General features: G+C 39.3%; 2 protein-coding genes across 2 annotated transcripts in view; one reads left to right on the top strand and one right to left on the bottom strand.

Moving 5' to 3' along the window:
• The window catches only part of LOC117559842 (phosphatase and actin regulator 3-like), a 47,990-nt gene extending 37,958 nt beyond the window's left edge, over window positions 1-10,032 (top strand). Inside the window, 5 exon segments of the mRNA XM_034236543.1 lie at window positions 3,471-3,526; window positions 6,292-6,353; window positions 6,908-7,048; window positions 9,034-9,110; window positions 9,519-10,032. Coding sequence (XP_034092434.1) covers window positions 3,471-3,526; window positions 6,292-6,353; window positions 6,908-7,048; window positions 9,034-9,110; window positions 9,519-9,534 — 352 coding nt within the window. The 3' untranslated portion in view covers window positions 9,535-10,032.
• A 4,173-nt stretch (window positions 10,033-14,205) lies between these two features.
• ppp1r3db (protein phosphatase 1, regulatory subunit 3Db) lies at window positions 14,206-16,999 on the bottom strand. Its single transcript, XM_034236585.1, has 2 exons — window positions 16,896-16,999; window positions 14,206-16,700 (listed from the first exon to the last, which is right to left on the bottom strand). Exon 2 carries the CDS (start codon window positions 16,696-16,698, stop codon window positions 15,787-15,789), a length of 912 nt encoding a protein of 303 aa, XP_034092476.1. The 5' UTR covers window positions 16,699-16,700; window positions 16,896-16,999; the 3' UTR covers window positions 14,206-15,786.
• Between the last annotated feature and the right edge of the window lie 1,929 nt (window positions 17,000-18,928).

Below are 18,928 nucleotides of genomic sequence, written 5' to 3'. Positions count from 1 at the left end.
AGTTTTGTTTAGTAATCCAGCCTATTGAAAGTCATAGATGGTAAAATCCCCGTCACGATTATTCTAACTAGACGTAGGAAGAGCAATTTCAGGGGGACAGGTCCTACTTTAGGCATCGTTTTGACTATTTAAAGATGATACGTGCCGTCACCCGCAATACATCGTAGGTTTCGGGGGGTGTCCTGCTCCAAAAAAGACACTATGTTCCTAATAAGTGTTATGTCTCTTTCCCTGTCAGCAGCGTAAGCTCCTACGCTGGTCAGAACAACACCTGAGGTAATATCTGCCGCTGGTGTGAATCAGAGGTTCATCTCAACAGTAAGAGTGTGAATACATCTTGGTCCGACCGTTCTCTGGTTGATTCGAAAAGTGGATTTTATTAAGAGCTTCTACCTTTTCTCTCAAGTGAGTCTTTATTTAACCTGATTATGCAGGGAGTGGTTGTTCTTCACTCGTGAGCTCAACATTACGTGGGTGAATCTAAACGTGGTCACATCTGCAGACTGCTTCTTTTTCTTTTGTTACATTTAGAAAACTGTATTTATTGAGAAAAAGTTGTACATTCATTTGATGTAGAACGATTAATTTAGCCCAAACATGAGAGAATATGCAGTATATCAACAATATGGGTTTACTCGTCCATTTCAACTATTTTGTTTTATTAACCCTCCTGTTGTGTTCAGGTCAAATCCGATCGATTTACTTTCATCAATCAAAACTTTTAGTTTTACATTCGATTGCATTAAGGCTTCATGATATCCTTCACAGGAGACATTTGAACATATATAATGTCTGATCACCACTTTCATTGCATTTTGGATGATTTAGTCAACTTTGTAACACCATGGTGTTCCCGGCGATATGACCGCCATGAAGAAAAGGAATTAGTAACCATCCGGAATCAACTTGGAATCTCAAGTGTAAATCTGCTGAGAAAAGCGCTGCAGTGAAATAAATGGGACACATTTTGTTTTTGCAGGAAAACTTTAAGATAACTTCATAAAAAGTAGGACTAGATGCCTATAGAAGGACTTTTAAGGAGCTTTATTATGTTCATTTTCATGTTTGTATTTGTCTTGTGTGCTCCTATGAGATTTGAACTTGCTTCATGTTTAAAAATGTGTTGGAGCGCTAGCCAATGGTGCCAGTGTTACAAATTGATGTCACTATGTTCTGGAAGAAAACAAAGGAGCAGGGGGGGATGTGTCGGAGAGAAACTCCCTCTGCAGGGAACAGAGGGATTTTAGCCTTAGCAGACCATTTACATGCATCATTACACTAATTAGATAAGCCCCAAATATCTTGACCACTTCAGGTTCAGGACTATATATATGTATGTATGTATGTATGTATGTGTATATGTATGTATGTATGTATGTATGTATGTATGTATGTATGTATGTATGTATGTATGTATGTGTGTGTGTGTGTATGTATTTATGTATGTATGTATGTATGTGTGTATGTATATATGTATGTATGTATGTGTGTCTGTATGTATGTATGTATGTATGTATGTATATATGTATGTATATGTATATCCCAAAAGTGATTCGAACCCATGTGATTTAAATCAAAGTAAAAAAACAGCACTTTTATTTCTCGAAAATGTTTTTATTACAGAATAAGACAACGGGATACATTCATCGTTTCTTCAGGCAGTATTTCGTGAAATAAACGTAGGATAAAGTGAACAAATGAAGCTTAATTAATATTCTCCTGTGAGGAAATCTGAGAGTTGTTTCCCTTTGGAATCCGATGCTGTTTTGACAGCTGTGAGGCATATTGAGTGGCAGTGGGTGTGTGGTTGGGGGCGGGGTGCAGAATCTACAACTTCAGGTTATCTTGAAAATACAAATGCAAATAACAGCCTGTTTGTTTCCATTTCAATACATCACACGCATTCTAACACCCAATGAGTCATCATTCAGGTCAGGTGTGTGTGTGTGTGTGTGTGTGTGTGTGTGTGTGTGTGTGTGTGTGTGTGTGTGGGTGTGTGTGTGTGTGTGTGTGTGTGTGTGTGTTGTGTGTGTGTGTGTGTGTGTGTGTGTGTGTGTGTGTGTGTGTGTGTGTGTGTGTGTGTGTGTTGTGTGTGTGTGTGTCCTGGTATGTATAGATTTGAATAACAACAGACACGATCGATTGCAGTGTTCATACCCGCCAATATTAAGGCTATCCGCTAACTCTCTGCTCATTATCTTATCACGGCTATTCTGTTGTCTAATAAGAGATATTGTATCTGCTTCATATTTGTTTTCTCTGAAACCATCCTCGGTTTACTACAGCGTTAATACACTGTATGTGCAATACTGAGAATAGTAGAATATGGAAAGGGGAGTTTAGATTTAATCAGAAAGATAAATCCTTTTTCGTCCCATTGTGGGGAAATAAAAGAGGTCTAATTCTGCTTTTTGGGTCTTTTCCACATTGTAGGCTAAGGGGCGGGATATCTCTAAGCGGTTGACCAATCACAACAGAGCTGGCCAGTTAACCAACCAGAGCAGACATGGGCTCTGGTTTCAGACAGAGGGTGAAAAGAGGTGCTGCAGCACAGGCAGTAGAAAAATAAAGAGATTTTTTAACATTAAAGCATGGAGACATGTCCCAGAACAAAATATAAATATGAACCTGAAAATGAGCTTTATTGGGCCCCTTTAATATTGTTAGAGCAAAGGAACAGTCACATAAAAGGCAACATTGTAGATTCAACATATTAAATAAAGAGGCAAGCATGCATTAATACGACATATACAAAGTACACATTCAAGGTAAACATTTTCATAAAACACATTTGTCTTAGGGGGTGTTACAGATCGACTAACATCAATTACAATGTAAAAATAGATCATAAAACAGAATGTTAAATACAAATAAGACAAAAAACTACCATCAACATCCCTTCCTGTGTTTTCTGATAAAACAGCGTTGAATCAAAACAGCTCTCCTTTGCTGCAGCAGGTGTGTGTGCATTTATGCGTGCGTGCGTGTGTGTGTGAGCACCGGGATCTCCCTCTCAGTCCCTCCCCCTCACATGAGTGTGTTGCTCATGGTGTTTAAAGCAGGCAGGCGGTTCTCCCGCGCCACTCACCGCTCCTCTGTCTCAGCGCAGCATCCTCCACTCTCCACCGGGACTACATCTCTATCTAAACTCCGCATCCGAGGGAAACTCTTCCTCTGTTCTTCACCAAACTGGCTCTGTCTGCGGCGCGATATTAAGCGCGCAACCGGACTTTTATTTCCCGATATGGAGCTTTCAATGTCATTATAGCAGAACTAGTTTGGACTCCAGTTGGGACGCGGTGTTTGCGCTTTGGATGTGCGGGATTTGGTGCTCTGGACAGCGGGTTAAGTTCCCGAAGTGCTTTTAGTATTAGTCGGGGAAAGGACTTTGTGCCGAGGAGGGGGTGTTGGATACAGGAGGTCCAGGAGGGAGAGATGGTCCAGAACGTAATTCTGGTGTTCTTCCGCAGGAGACTGAGCCAGAGGCCGGCCGTGGAGGAGCTGGAGAGCCGGAACATCTTAAAGCGTAAGAGATGGAGCTTTATATGTCATTATCCAACAATTACTATCATTACGTTTTTCTCCCATGACAGCACAATTGTCTGTTTGTGTACACATCTCGTAATGGGACGTCTTGTGTGTGTTTATTTTGAAAAATACGTGTGTTTATGTCCAAAATATATGCTTTTATTTTGAAAACGTGGGCATGATTTTACTTGATATGGACGTTTCTCCGTTTTAAGAAAACATGGTTACACTTTAATATCTTTTAGTGACTGTGATGGGGGCTGAATGGATGTCCACTGCTTTAGTTTAAGAAGTTTTAATGAAAACAACAACAACAACAACAACACAAGAGCAGTTAGATCTCCATATCATTGCTTTGATTGTGAGTTTAATTTGTATTTTCTAAATGTATGAATCAATTAAGAAATATCAGCAGATTAATTATCAATACAATTATTTTCTTATATATTTGCAAGAAAAAGATTAAAAAACGATCCATTTGTAACCACATCATTGTCCTCTACTGTTTTCATTGAAACTTGGTACTTGACTGTAGTCCAAGTTATAAGTTATTTTAATATTTTTGTATTTAATCAAAACAAAGAAAGGTCTTCAAAGGACGACCTAAAGTCCAAATACCAAAGATAATTAACTTTATATTGATATTATAACAAATTAAAGCACACAATATTCTCATATTGAAGCTGAAATTAGAGAATATGTAATACATGTTCGCTATTTCCACTTTTTCTGTTTGAAAAACGACAACATTTATCAAATATGACAAAACGTTTTCTGATAATCGACGAATCATTTGAGCTCTAAAGTCTTTAATCATTCATACTGTTGTATTCAGGAGAAAAGCTCCACTTGTGTCAGGAGGTGTCGGATCGTAACACTTCTAACTATGAAAGCAGTCCTAATACATTTCAATCTCAATCTTTATTTATTTATATAGCACATTTAAAACAACCTTCAGTTGACCAAAGTGCTGTACAGGCAGTAACTACAATATTAAATAACACAATGGGAGAATTAAAAACATAATAAAAAGCACAATAACTAGAAACATATACAAAATAAATAAATAAAAAACACATACAAATATAAAAATTTAATGTTCAACTAGTATTAAAAGCCAGTACATTTCATAGCACACTTTAAAAACAACGTCATCTCAAGGTGCTTGAAAATGCTATGAAGAGAAAATAACAAAACAGATGAATCGAAGGAGCATCTAGTTCCTGATACAGAACTATAATGACTCAGCCGTGATCTCAGCTGTCCGTCTCTCAGCGTCTCTGCACAGCGACATGTGTTCAGGCTGAACTGACTGAGTGACACATGCATTCACTCAGTGTCCTCACCAGAAACACCTTCATTAAAAGATATTTGGTCATTTGGTGCCAGACTCGTTTAAAGCTAACAAACAAGATCAACATGTTTACAGGAATGAAAACAAGAGCGCGATTTAAGAATAAGTGAAGTGGCCTCTAGAGCAGTGCTTCTCAAACTTTTTTCAGTCATGTTCCCCCTTTGAAACATTTTCTCATGCCAAGTACCCCCTGACCGACCCCGAAAATGTTTGATCGAAAAAGCCTATACAGATAATTCCAATAGAGTGATGTTCCCTCAGTGTGTGATGTATTAACTCCTTCATGCATTACAACAAACTAAGGATATTTTCATTGTATGCATGAAAAAAGAAAAACAATTTAAACTGATTTTTCAAAGGAGTTTTTCAACTGAAGTAATATCTGTTTAACAAACCAATGAACAAAATGATATATTATGCAAAACTATAAAATACAATACACCAATTTAACATGTTTATATGAGGTTCTAGGAATATTTTATATAAAATTGTGTTTTCTATTTAACTTATTGTACTAAGATTCTTTTTGTAATCATGCATGGTATTTTTTTTTTTTTTTAAATCTCACGTACCCCCTGCAGTACCCCAACGTACCCCTAGGGGTCCGCGTACCCCCATTTTAGAATCACTGCTCTAGAGATATTTCTGCTGTATTTAATAAAGATTAATCCTATAGAGTGGTGCAACAATGACATATTTGTAGGCCGACTCCGAAGTTAGCATCGCAAGGGCTCCCTCGACAAAAAAACAATGAGATTTTGTCCATTGGATTTCAGAAAATTGCGCAAATTAAACTCTGTGGTAAAAAATAGTTTGTGATGTTTACATGTTTACTTCAGCAGAATAATCTCCACATATTAACACCACTTTTTTTGCAGTCTCTAAAAAGTCACATGACTTCACGTCACAACCGCTAAGCTAAAGGTGGCTAATGTTCAGCGTGATGACGTTAAGTCGTTTGTTTTGTCACTTGTTAGCAATGGCCGTTTTTTTCTGATACGGAGAATCTGGACTTTCACCGGTTCATACCAGGGGTAGAACAAGACATTAAACATTCTTACATTTATCTAAACCGCAGACCTTATTTCAGGCATCTAAAAACACTTTGAGACGAGGGAACCAGAAGTTGTAACTAATGTCCTGGTTTAAGGACTCATTCCTGCACCACTCTATAGAAGCTGTAATCCACCCGCTCTCTAACACACATTCAGCACTGATCTGAGGTCAGTTCTGTCCTCAGCACTTCTTCACTCTGAGTATTGATGAGAAGAGTCACACGCATTATCTGTGCAGACTTCATCTACTGTCTAGTCTCTTTCAATAACCATTGGGGATTGTGTATTGATTTAATTAACTCATTTTCTTCTGACTTTTTGTTATAATATTTGTCTTTTTTTTTGCGTCAACAGAAAGAAATGACCAGACAGAGCAGGAGGAGAGGAGAGAAATCAAACAGCGGCTCAACAGAAAGGTGAGCAGCGGCACGGACATTATATGTCGATGTGCTCTCACATTAAAAACAGACGCTTCATACCCAACCTGCTTCTGCTGTCATTTCTACCACCAATCTCTTTGTAAGGGTGGGCATTATGAAAGAAATCTTAGTTCACAATCTCATTGACCAATTATCTCGATTATTGATATTTTGATAATAGTGTAGACTTTGATGCTTTCACTAAATAATCTGATTTCTTTAAATGTCAAATTCAACCATGTTTACTGTATAAAGCCCAATATGAGAAATGACTCACACAAATGATCGTCTAAGGGGGCTTTACAATGTCTAAAGCAAATAATAAGTGGAAAAAGGCAACTTAATTATAATAAAAAAGTAATTGATTGTCGGTTGGTCTATAAAAAAAATTCCAAGCTTGACCGAGCCAAATGTAACGTCTTTAAAAGTCGACCAAAAGGTTTAAATACCTACAGATAGTTTACATTACAATGATATTGCCCAGCCCAGTCTCGTTTGTGGCCGTTTGCTTTGATAAGATAATGAGATCTGACATTTCCTTTGTCTTCCAGCTGAACCAGAGACCCACAGTAGACGAGCTGCGGGACAGGAAGATCCTGATCCGATTCAGCGACTATGTGGAAGTGGCAAAAGCTCAGGACTACGACAGGCGGGCCGACAAACCCTGGACCCGCCTGTCCGCCTCTGACAAGGTAAGAAACAAAGCCTGTTAGATATTAAAAGTAGTACAACATGTATATTCGGGGTCCATATGCTGACTTTTTGGTTTGTTTGTGACGTTTACCTGTGTCTGCAGGTCATACAAAGTCTTATGCATCTCTGTATATAGACTTTTTGCACTACTTTTTATTTCGTTTTTTAAATTTTATTATATATGTTGCATTGTTGGAGGAGCTCAGGTCATAAGATTTTCATTGCCAATTCTACACTGTAGCTTTGTGCATATGACAATAAAACCATATAATAATACAAAATGTTAACAGTGGGACTCACAGTGCCACCTAGTGTGAGGCACAGGTACTGCCAAAATAAGCTAGTTGGTTTTATAATCATATGTGCTCAGGATCTCACATATATGTTCAAATGATCATAAACCAAGTAGTAAATTGCTTCCAATATGGTTATAAAAAGTCTTAAAACCTCTTTGGACAACCCTGCAGAAACCCTTTCTATAAAACCTCCAGCACCACCTTGTCTTTGACGTTAAACCCATTAAAGCTAACATAATGTGCACCTAAACAACAGATGCTTCTCCAGTCCGGTGCGAGCTTCACCACCTGAGTGATATCACGTCTGTTCGAAGGGAAACACCTGTGCTCAGTGTTGTAAAGTACATTTACTCAAAGACCATTCTTACGTATTATTTGACATAATTGTCCTTTTATTGTCCTTTAATTTTCCATTTGATGCTACTTTATACTTCTACCCCACTACATTTATTTAACACTCATAGTTACATGTTTACATATCAAATTACATGACGTGCTTATATGACATGACAGTACTTTACTACCTTTCAACCCAATATTTTGTCTAAAACTGTCTCCACACTGAAAACTACCTATTACTTCTGATAATAATAACATTGTGACATCAATACGTTACACTTGCGCTTCTATTGGCTAGCGCTCCAACACATTGTACGTGATTGGCTAAGGGGCGATACATCTCTAAGCGGTTGACCAATCACAACAGAGCCGGCCAGCTAACCAATCAGAGCAGACTGGGCTCTGGTTTCAGACAGAGGGTGAAAAGAGGTGCTGCAGCACAGGCAGTATGAGAAACATAAAGAGCTTTTTGAACATTAGAGCAGGGAGACATGTAGAGACACTACATACTGATATACACCTGAACATCAGCAGGAGAGGACTCTTTAAAGTAGAGACACTATATACTGATATACACCTGAACATCAGCAGGAGAGGACTCTTTAAAGTAGAGACACTACATACTGATACACACCTGAACATCAGCAGGAGAGGACTCTTTAAAGTAGAGACACCACATACTGATATACACCTGAACATCAGCAGGAGAGGACTCTTTAAAGTAGAGACACTACATACTGATATACACCTGAACACCAGCAGGAGAGGACTCTTTAAAGTAGAGACACTACATACTGATATACACCTGAACATCAGCAGGAGAGGACTCTTTAAAGTAGAGACACTACATACTGATATACACCTGAACATCAGCAGGAGAGGACTCTTTAAAGTAGAGACACTACATACTGATATACACCTGAACATTAGCAGGAGAGGACTCTTTAAAGTAGAGACACTACATACTGATATACACCTGAACATCAGCAGGAGAGGACTCTTTAAAGTAGAGACACTACATACTGATCTACACCTGAACATCAGCAGGAGAGGACTCTTTAAAGTAGAGACACCACATACTGATATACACCTGAACATCAGCAGGAGAGGACTCTTTAAAGTAGAGACACTACAGACTGATATACACCTGAACATCAGCAGGAGAGGACTCTTTAAAGTAGAGACACTACATACTGATATACACCTGAACATTAGCAGGAGAGGACTCTTTAAAGTAGAGACACTACATACTGATATATTAAGACCAAACTGTTCTTCTTGTACTTTAATAAAGCATCATAGTTCTTCTCCCACCTGTGCTCACGCTTCATGTTGCTTTTTTGTTACAGGCGGCGATACGAAAGGAGCTGAACGAGTTCAAAAGTACCGAGATGGAAGTCCACACCTCGAGCAAGCATCTGACGAGGTGGGTTATTACTGTCCTTTTCTTCTCTTTTCTGGCTGATGTCTAAAAGGGTCGCTGTGACTTTGTGAAATGACACAAAGGTGCATTTTACAAGTTTCACATCAATGGGTGCAGAGCAGGGCTTAAATATAGCTGCCACCAGGCCCCTTGAGACGAGAGTTGCACCACCTCTCAACTATAATGAATGTCCGGATATATTTAGCTTGCGTTTTGCTTTCGTCAAAAGTGTCACCAGCTAAAAAAGAAACCTGAATTAGCCTCGGTTGTGCTTACGCAGGACCCTTTTTTTGACTTAAGGCCATTTGCTGCACTGTCCGCTGCGCTATTAATAGACCTTTTGATTGATGAAGCCTTACTGTGTGAATATTTCATCCTCACACTCACACTTTTTACCCTCTTTTTTTGCAGATTTCACCGGCCATAGCAAGGTTTCTTCTGTGAAGAGTTGCTGATGTGTGGTTCTGTCAGTGGAGATGCAGTCTTCCAGCGCCCGGCCCGCAGTTAGTGGGCGATCCTGGGATTCGTTTCCAGCCAACTTTGGAGGCTATGTCTCTAGAAACGGAGCTGCCGGTTCCGCGGGGATTTCTGCTCAGAAGACAAAACCTCCTGAACCCGTCCTCCATGTTGTCAGAGGAGCGAGGCGTTCGCCATAGACAAGCAGAGACTTCTTTTTGTAAACTTTTGAAAGACGTTCTTTTTGATGCCACACGAAGGGGGGGATGTGCATGTGACAGTCGACTCCCAGTCCCGCTCCAGTTTCAGTAGTCACACCCGAGAGATGTGTGTGAGTCCCACTGATTCAGATGGTGATGCGTTTCATATCAACGGTGTAAACACAAACCTTGTCTGTGTGAAAGACAGAATTCCCTTTGTAAGCACTATTTATTGTCTGCACAATACAGGTTTTCAATTTCTAACAAACTCTCCGTCTTGTGTGGTGAATATTTGTGGGATTATGGTGTTTTTTAAATCTTTTTAAAAGGGATGTACTGTTGAAACTGCCTTTATTGACAGCATCCTTCCCATTCAAATGCTATTCAACTATTTGCCTATCTCTTCACATATGAAAACATTTGGGAAACATCTTTAAAACTACAGTCCTTATATTATCCATACACTTTATTGCCTTTAAATAACCCGTCTGCTTTACAGCTCTCTACCTGAGGCTGCTGCTGTGTTCACATTAAAATCATGATGTGGGAAAAGCAATTTACCAAAAAACAACCCATCGTAAAGCAGCAAAACTTCTTGTTTTACGTAGGCTACTTTTTGAAGTAGGGTTTACCCTTAAGGATAACTCTGCACTCAGAAATCCAGCTATTAGTCAGATAAGTGTGTAGCCCCGGCGCTGTTCATGTTATGTGATCGTAGAGCTGGGCAAAAATCAGCAAAGCCTCAAACCAAGTGGGCTCTTGTTGAGGGGAAAAGGCACGTATTAAATATACAAAAGACAAATTGGTGATAATCGGCATGAGAAACCATGATTTAAACAAACAGTTTAATAATCATCGCATATAGTGATCCATTTGACATGGATAGATAAGATCTGTGAAGCGGTTTCCACTCTTTAATCCAAAGCACGATGTTTTTCAGTGTTTGTGAGCATACATTTGGGAATCTGGAGAAACTACAAGCCCACAAACTGAAATAAGATGACAGCTCTGGTTTCTTTTGGGACTGCAGATCTGAAAACATGCAATTCAACAAGCCATTCAGATTTGGATCACTTTCCTACGTCACAGGCTTTTTAGAATATATGGCCCTCTATTGGAGTATCTCCCCCAAATGTCTTGAAAACTACGTTGTGTCTTATTTCTCTTGTCAGCCAATCAAAGCAAACTTGGATTTTTTTGTAAGGAGTGGCTTAAAAAGATTGCATTCAAACGAAGTATTTCAGACAGATTGGGAATACAGGGATATTCAAACATACATTATGAGACGAATAAAGCATGTGAAAATACTCTAGTAGGAACCTCATATACAAGTATGAACCAGAAAATCATTATAGTACGTCACCTTTAATATCATGGCATAACAGAAACGTGTGATATTTAAAAAAGAAAGTCATTATTAGGGTGATAATTGCCGCCTACACCTCATAAAAAGGTCATAATCCCTTCAGATCTATCCTATCATATGTCATACTTAAGCAAGCGGATGACACAGTTGTGGTGATTACTTTGTTGCATGACATTAAGCAGCAATTAGGTTATTGACCTGCTGTGTATTTCTCTCTGACGAATGAGAACAGGCATCCTTTGTTGGGCATTACGCAGGTTAGTTAAATCAACTCATGAAAAGAAAGTCAACCTGACTGCATTCGTCCAATTTGCAATGAGATCTTAAAAGCTGCAGTGGAGGAAGAAAAAGGAAGGAAACAATCATTGGATCTGACTCACTGTTAAGTCACATCCACATCATTAAAAAGCCTATTTCAAAAGAGAGAAACCTTTTACCTGATATTACATATGGGAAAAAAAGGACTTACAACCCTGGCACATCTCCATCAGGCACGTTCAGATTTTCAGATTTCTTTCGCGACATCATGTGAGTCACTGGCTCCATGGAGGAACAGATGGTGGCTCCATGGAGGAACAGATGGTGGCTCCAGTTAAAATGACGCTTTGGTCCAGGACCGCTCGCTGTCCGGAGTAAAAAAGACGAGCAGCTACTGGTCCAGAGAAATGGCGGATAATAAACCTGTGGAGCAGTGTGGGAGGAACCAGGGAGACTCCTGAGGGATATCCTGACTTCCCTTAGCTGGTGAGGGCCAACGGTAAACACACACACACACACACTTAACATATGTTGAGGAGATGTTGCCAACTGTACGCGTGATGGTTTTCTGGTTCAAATTTAGCCGTAGCCAAATTTAGCCTTTGGATTATACATCGCGTCACATCATCAATCAACGACTTCAATTATGGGATATGAGAGCAATCACATCGACCAATGGATTCTGGTTCTCTGTCCTTTAAGATGTACTTCAATTTCCTCATAGTGATACAAATATATAAAATCCTCCTCCAAAAACAGAACCAGCTCCAGAAGAATAGAATTGGGAGGGATGAAACCCTCTTCAATGGTCTCACATGCAGAGCACACAGCACACACAGTGGAATTTGGCCTCTGCATTTAACCCATCCTAGCACCAGGAGTCTAGTACCAGGAGCAGTGGGCAGCTATTGTACAGCGCCCGGGGAGCAATGGGAGTGAGGGGGGAAGGGGGGTGTCCGGTGCCTTGCTCAAGGGCACCGCGGCAGGGCAGGAGGTGAACTAGGACCTCTCCAAGTAGCAGTCCACACTCCATTGGCTTTTTTTCCATATATTCCTGCACTGAAGTTTAAATAGGTTGCTCTCAACTAACCTATACAGTTAGAGTAGAAAACATTTTTCCAATGACTATATTTGTATTTCGGTAGTAGTAGTAAGTCATTTTATATATTTATATATATTTAATTGATTGCGACGGAAAAGGGTTCTGCAAGGTTTCACCCCAATTAAATCTTAAGATGTTTTTAATGCCACATAAAAACGTTTATGTTTGTATGATGAAGAAAAAAATCCATAGAGGACTATAATATTTCGTTTTCACTTTTTTTTTACAGCACTAATGCTAGTGTGCTACAATAACTTTTGATGCTGTTATCAATGACAGTATTGTATTACTTCAGGAACATAGTGACATCACCATATAAAACTTGCGCTTCTATTGGACCATTGCACGTCATAGGCTAACCAATCAGAGCAGACTGGGCTCTGGTTTCAGACAGAGGGTGAAAAGAGGTGCTGCAGCACAGGCAGTATGAGAAAAAATAAAGAGCTTTTTGAACATTAAAGCAGGGAGACATGTCCCAGTAGAGGAGCGAAATACAAATATGATCCTGAGAATTAGCAGAATATGTCCTCTTTAAACATGTAGCTGTGATCACAATAATCACAAATATTTTTATATTTAAATCCAGGCCAGTCTCCCTAGCAAACGGCAGAATCAGCATCATGTGGGCTCTTAATATGGAGGCCTGTTATGTAATACCAGCAAGTAGCTGGAGATGAAAGCCCCAAATAAAGGCATGAGGATGGGTGTGTGAGCCAACAACACACTGACATGACAGCCATCTCCGTTAGTGAGGAACATCCTAACAAACGAGATCTGTCCCAGAGCGATGACACACAGTCAGCCCGGCACGAAGAGGGGATGTTTGTCCACTGTCACAGGTTCAGGACAAACAATGGACAAAGGACACGTCGACAGGTCTTCTTGTGGCTGTGACCAGGAAGAGAGTTACATGTAATGGGAGTATGTAATTTTAAAAACGGTGTTCCCTTACAGATACAGAAACAAAAGACGTTACCATATTGTTATGTTTCTGACATTTGGAGCATATAGTGCAGGGGTGTCAAACTCAATTTCATCTCGGCCACATTAGCATTATGGTTGCACTTAAAGAGCCGGTTGTAACTATATGAATATATAATATATATATAAAATAATATATTACATTATAGCCTCTGAATTGGATAACTTAGTAATTAACTACGTCTGAAAGCAGAAGTCCAGGGCAAATATTTGCAACTCTCTTCAGTGCGCATGTCACAAAACAAGATGCATTATGGGACATGTAGTTTATGGGCAACCTGCTTCTGTAAAGTGGCATTTAACCGTATAATAAACGTATTATATTATTTGCAGGCTCTTGCGGGCCACATAAAATGAAGTCACGGGCTAGATTTGGCCCCTGGGCCTTGAGTTTGACACCCCTGATATAGTGTTTGTTGCACATTGTATCTCTTCTCTGTCAGCTGTACTGTTCTGTATGCTAATACTTTAATGTGAATCTATATGCCTGAATTAGCTTTATGGTTTTCACTCTTAGCAAATATGTGGACTCCTCTCATTGTGACTCAAGTCGAGTTACTGTAGGAACTTATATTTGAGTAATAGTGCCATCTAGTGTATCAAAATTGAACACTATACCATTACAATAAAGCCACAAAATCAATCTATCTTCTTTAGTTTCTGTCAATATTACAAAATAAAAGCCAATAGAATTAAATAGCCATTATGCATAATTTAAATCTCTCAACTCATTGGTCAGATATAGCTTCATTTATATACAGACATGTTTATTTACATTTCAGCAATGTTCAACTTCTGTGCCTGCCTTTTCACAGATTTTTTTAAGAGTCTCGTCATGCGCAGTAATGTTTTGGCTGTTCAGAAGCTGCGATCATGTTTAAAGCATGCCATCCAGCCGCGGCATGCTACTGGAAGAATGTCCTCCCATGAGCCAAACACTGCTGCCAAAAAGTCAAAAGGAATCTGGCCTCTCATGTCAGTGGAAACTTTTTTGTTGAAAGGTCAGCGCTGTCGGGGATCTGAGGGAGCGGGTCGCAGTGTAACAGAGGAGCAAACACTGTAATCCTCCAAAAACAAAACCAGCTCCAGAAGAATGGGGTCAAGCCTTGTTCATAGCAGAGAATACAGTGACTACAAAGTTGTTTCTATGTATGAAAAAATAGGTTTTGTCACCTGGAGAAAACTTGCTATTAAGATACAACAATAATAACACTGTCTATTATGAAAGTGGGTCACCAGAAGTGCAGAGTGAGCAGATTCTCAAAGGTGGCAGAGATTTAATCTGAATAAAAGCCCAGTAGGAGAACATAAATACTCTCATTTTTATAAAGGGGTTATCTCGGCTCCGGCTAGAGATGTTCAAATGTAATCAGAAAGCCAGCGTTATAAACCAAAAGGGTGTTGCTTTTGAGCTACATTTTGGGAACTTGTGCAACATTGTGGTTCCCTTTCATAATGATGTTAGAATTTCTTTCTTTTTCCTGTAAATTAATGGTTTAATAATTAAATCGTTGATGATTATAAAAGAGTTAATTTCTCTAAATATTACCCAGTCCCCAGCTTAGTGGTATGTTTTGCCTATAGTGGAAGTGCTAAATGCATGACTTGTTGGCACACCCCTATGGCTGAAGTACAAACATGTAGGGAAGCTGACAAGTTTTTATATTTCACATTATGAACACCAATGTATTATATCAAACTTCAATAATCTATAAGATGCAGATTTGTAATTAAGAATAGAATTTACTTGATCGTAAAACCACTGTTAATTTTCTTGTAGATGCATTTTTTTAAAAAAGTTGTGTAATTAGTTTTAGAAGTATATTCAAATGTCACCTAATGACCCTCTGCAACTACTATTGTCAATTCAAGTTGATCACGGATAGAACATCTAGTACTAAATCCTTGGCTAAAGTAAACACAATACTGGATTACAAGTATTATGCAACAGGTCAGTGTAATATCGTTATCCACTATAAGATGTAAGCATAATTTAAGCTGTGTTATACATTAGGTTGTTACGCATTTACTGTAGTTACATTGTTGTTTAAACTGACCATACATGTTAATCTGAAATGTAATCACAGTTGTTCACTGATAATGTAGAGAAAGTGCAATACATGCCTCTGAACTATAGTGAAATAAAAATACAGTATAAAGTGGAAAAGTACTGAAAAGGTGTACTACATTTTCAAAATGACATTTCACCTCTGCTTGTTAAAAGTAAAGGGAAACGTAGTTACTGTAAAGTTGTTTTGCTTGTTCTCTCCCCCATAGTATTTATGTGCAGGTGTAACAGCACCACCATGTGGATGTTCAGGTGAAATGCAGCATGCTGTCTTCACACTCCCTCGGCACAGTCACGTTGTAACTGTGGCAGGACAGTTTGTAATTATGTCCATTGTTATTGTCCCAATGATTACGTCCTTTAACACGGTAGCAGATGGCAAATTCTAACATGGCTCCTGGCTGCAAAATAAAGGGTGGGACAGGCAGACGAAATCTGAAGATATCGTTTTCTGGAGCTTTGTGTTTCTCATGGTTCCCGCTTGACACCCAGGTTGCCGTTGTGTCTGTGTGTGTTCTCCAGTTGGTGAAAGAGTATTGCACTGTGACTTCCTTCTCATAAGCTAAATTAATTACTTGTATAGTGCCTGTTATCCCCTGCTCTGAACATGAAACCTGCTCCAGACACACACTCTGAGAGCAAAGACGGTTATAAAAGTCAGCTTGAGTGCTCATATCTTCAGGGAAACAAGGTTTGAAGTAAGGCAGAGAAAGTTCTAATGACTTCCCGAAAGCCAGCTCTGAGCTCATCAGTAGTCTGAACATGACATGTTGGGGTATCAGTGGCTCCTCTTGAACTTTGAAGACTTTAACATCCTCTAACTCGAGGCCCAAAGAGTCAACAAAGCGTACCTGCAGGCTTCGAATTTCCTTTTTCCTTCCTGCAGAGGAAGGAAGAGACTGAGCTCGCCTCCTCATGATGGTCTTGGTTGGAGGATCACCTGCCGAGCTTTGCTTTAAATTGAGTTCCTTCACTGATGGAGGTCTTGGACCTGGAGGGCGAATCCGAACCGGAGCTTTGGGAGAAGGCTTGGGATCGTAAATGTCCCGAAGACGAATCGTGACATTTCTCTTGGCGCATATGTCGTTGGAGCCACTGGTGAATTGGGACTGGATCCTACTCTTATCACCAGAACTGGGCATTTTCGTCAAATTGAACATCCCTTGAGCAAACAAAGAAGTCAATGTAAAACCATATCATACGCTTTTCAAACAGAACATGCAAAAATAATTCTACGATCGCCAGTTTTCTTGACAAAACTGCAATAATTTGACACTAACAACAGTCAAACGTTTTAAAATATAAAACAATACAATCATTTCTGCATGTATGTATCAAAATGCACCAAACCGGTTACCTCGTTCAGCAGAGACTTCTTGTGTTGTGTTGTTCAGCCTGCCTCTTGCATTGACCTTGTTCACAGTCCGAAAGCCAAGTTGTTAAGAACCCAACTGCCAGCAGATGACGGATAGCTTGCCTCTGCCAGCAAATGCCAGCAACACTCCATAGGAAACCAAACACACAAACACTAGAGTAAACAAAAATGAAGCTATTGCAAACCACAGACAGCAGATAATGTAGTTAGAAGACAACTGAACCTTGCCTACGAAGCCATCAGGGACTAAACTTGTTCCGAACACCAAACGGTGATGGCAGCCCCTCTTTGAACTCAGCCTTTGACATATAACATGAGACCTTAACTGGGGCTGGGAGGTGTAGAGTGAATATTTATAGCTTGTGTCTCTGTTCTTCTTTATAGTTACCTTCACCCCAAACCAAGTGTCAGACTAGCCAGGAAATAAAGCTAGCTAGACTACCTCTCTAAAATGAGGATAGGTGTTTTAATATCATGTCACTGTATGGTAATGTTTAAGTGTTTTGCATGAAATTGTATCGTTGATATAATTGGAGATGTACCACTTTGTCTCATTGGCTTCTAGGAATGAAATACACATGTTTTAAATGGTGTATTTGAAAATGTTGATATTGACTAAGGACTAAAATGAAAGAGGTCACTTATTGTACTGAGATGAAAATAATGCATCACATTTGACACAAATACTTTTTAATTTATCTAGTCCAAAATGTGGACTGTATGGCCAAAAAAACAAGGATATTGTGAAGAAAATAAAAAACCAATGCTATTAGTAAACAATGTCTTTGTCATTGTGTGTTTTGTCTCTTTTCAGCAAATTAATCACACTCAAAATAGTGTATAGTATGGAAGCCTATGGAAGCCCATTTCCGCCACTTGAAAAAAATAAAATCCCCATGAAAAGTCATAATTATGAGATAAAAAAGTCGAAATTATGAGATAAAAAGTCATAATAATGAGATAAAAAGTCATAATTATGAGATAAGAAAGTCGAAATAATGAGATAAAAAGTCATAATTATGAGATAAGAAGTGCGCATGCGCTGCAGTGGCGCTGTCTTCAAAGGTCCCTTCATCACCTTGCTGCTCTCCACCATGCAAACGGCATCTAGTCCTAAATAAGGTGACTTTTGTAAATGTTAGATGTTATATAGCCTATATTGCAGCTAAACTACAACAATGCAGTTCATAGCTTTGACATTACCTGTTATGAACTATAATATGCCTATGCCTATAGTTTTGTGGTAACGTTCACGCCACTAATGACAATAGTGTAGGCATACTGCTGCTGCTAGCCTAACTAACCCGTAAATGTTATCTCAGCTACGGTACATACACCACTAATTATAGTAGCCTACAGTACATGTAACGCAGTGGTTAAAAAGTCATGCGTTAATTGTACATTGCACTGTCGTTCTTTATCGCTTTTCAGTTTGCTATTCTGGGGGAAATGCTAATGCCATAGCGATTATTCAGTAACATCACCAAACCGAAGTGGTACAGTCAGATAGCATGGATAGCATTCATTATGCATGTGTTGAACTTTCCTGTCGGCTCCCAGACCGTAGTCGAGGAAACAGGGGATTACTCTGTGGTCTCCCAGGGCCGAAGCAACAAGCTTCAGGTTCAATAATATCGAAATGACTGGAGAGAGGCCGTTGCATTTGTTTAGTTCTTCTTGTTACACAAAATACTTCACAGACCTATATTTTCTGCTGCTTCGTTTTACTTCCAGAAACATAAAAACGCTCGCTCACTCTCGCACCATGCACATGCACATGCACACACACGCACGCACACACACACACACACACACACACACACACACACACACACACACACACACACACACACACACACACACACACACACACACACTTAACCAAGAGTCCTATTTTAAGTATTACAAGATCAATAAAATCTAATAAAATGAAATAATGCTCCCCTTCCTCCTTAGTTGGAGAATTTGGAGTATAGTTTATAGTGTGGTGACACGTTATTGGACATAATTCACCT

This window comes from Gymnodraco acuticeps, unplaced genomic scaffold, assembly GCF_902827175.1.
Source record: "Gymnodraco acuticeps unplaced genomic scaffold, fGymAcu1.1, whole genome shotgun sequence".
Taxonomy (NCBI): Eukaryota; Metazoa; Chordata; class Actinopteri; order Perciformes; family Bathydraconidae; genus Gymnodraco; species Gymnodraco acuticeps.
Note: the sequence above shows the minus strand (reverse complement) of the source record. Positions and strands in the feature narration are given on the sequence as shown.

Bases quoted from the DNA above. Each gene is read 5' to 3' on its own strand.
- ppp1r3db (XM_034236585.1), bottom strand. From the start codon at position 16,698: ATGTTCAATTTGACGAAAATGCCCAGTTCTGGTGATAAGAGTAGGATC.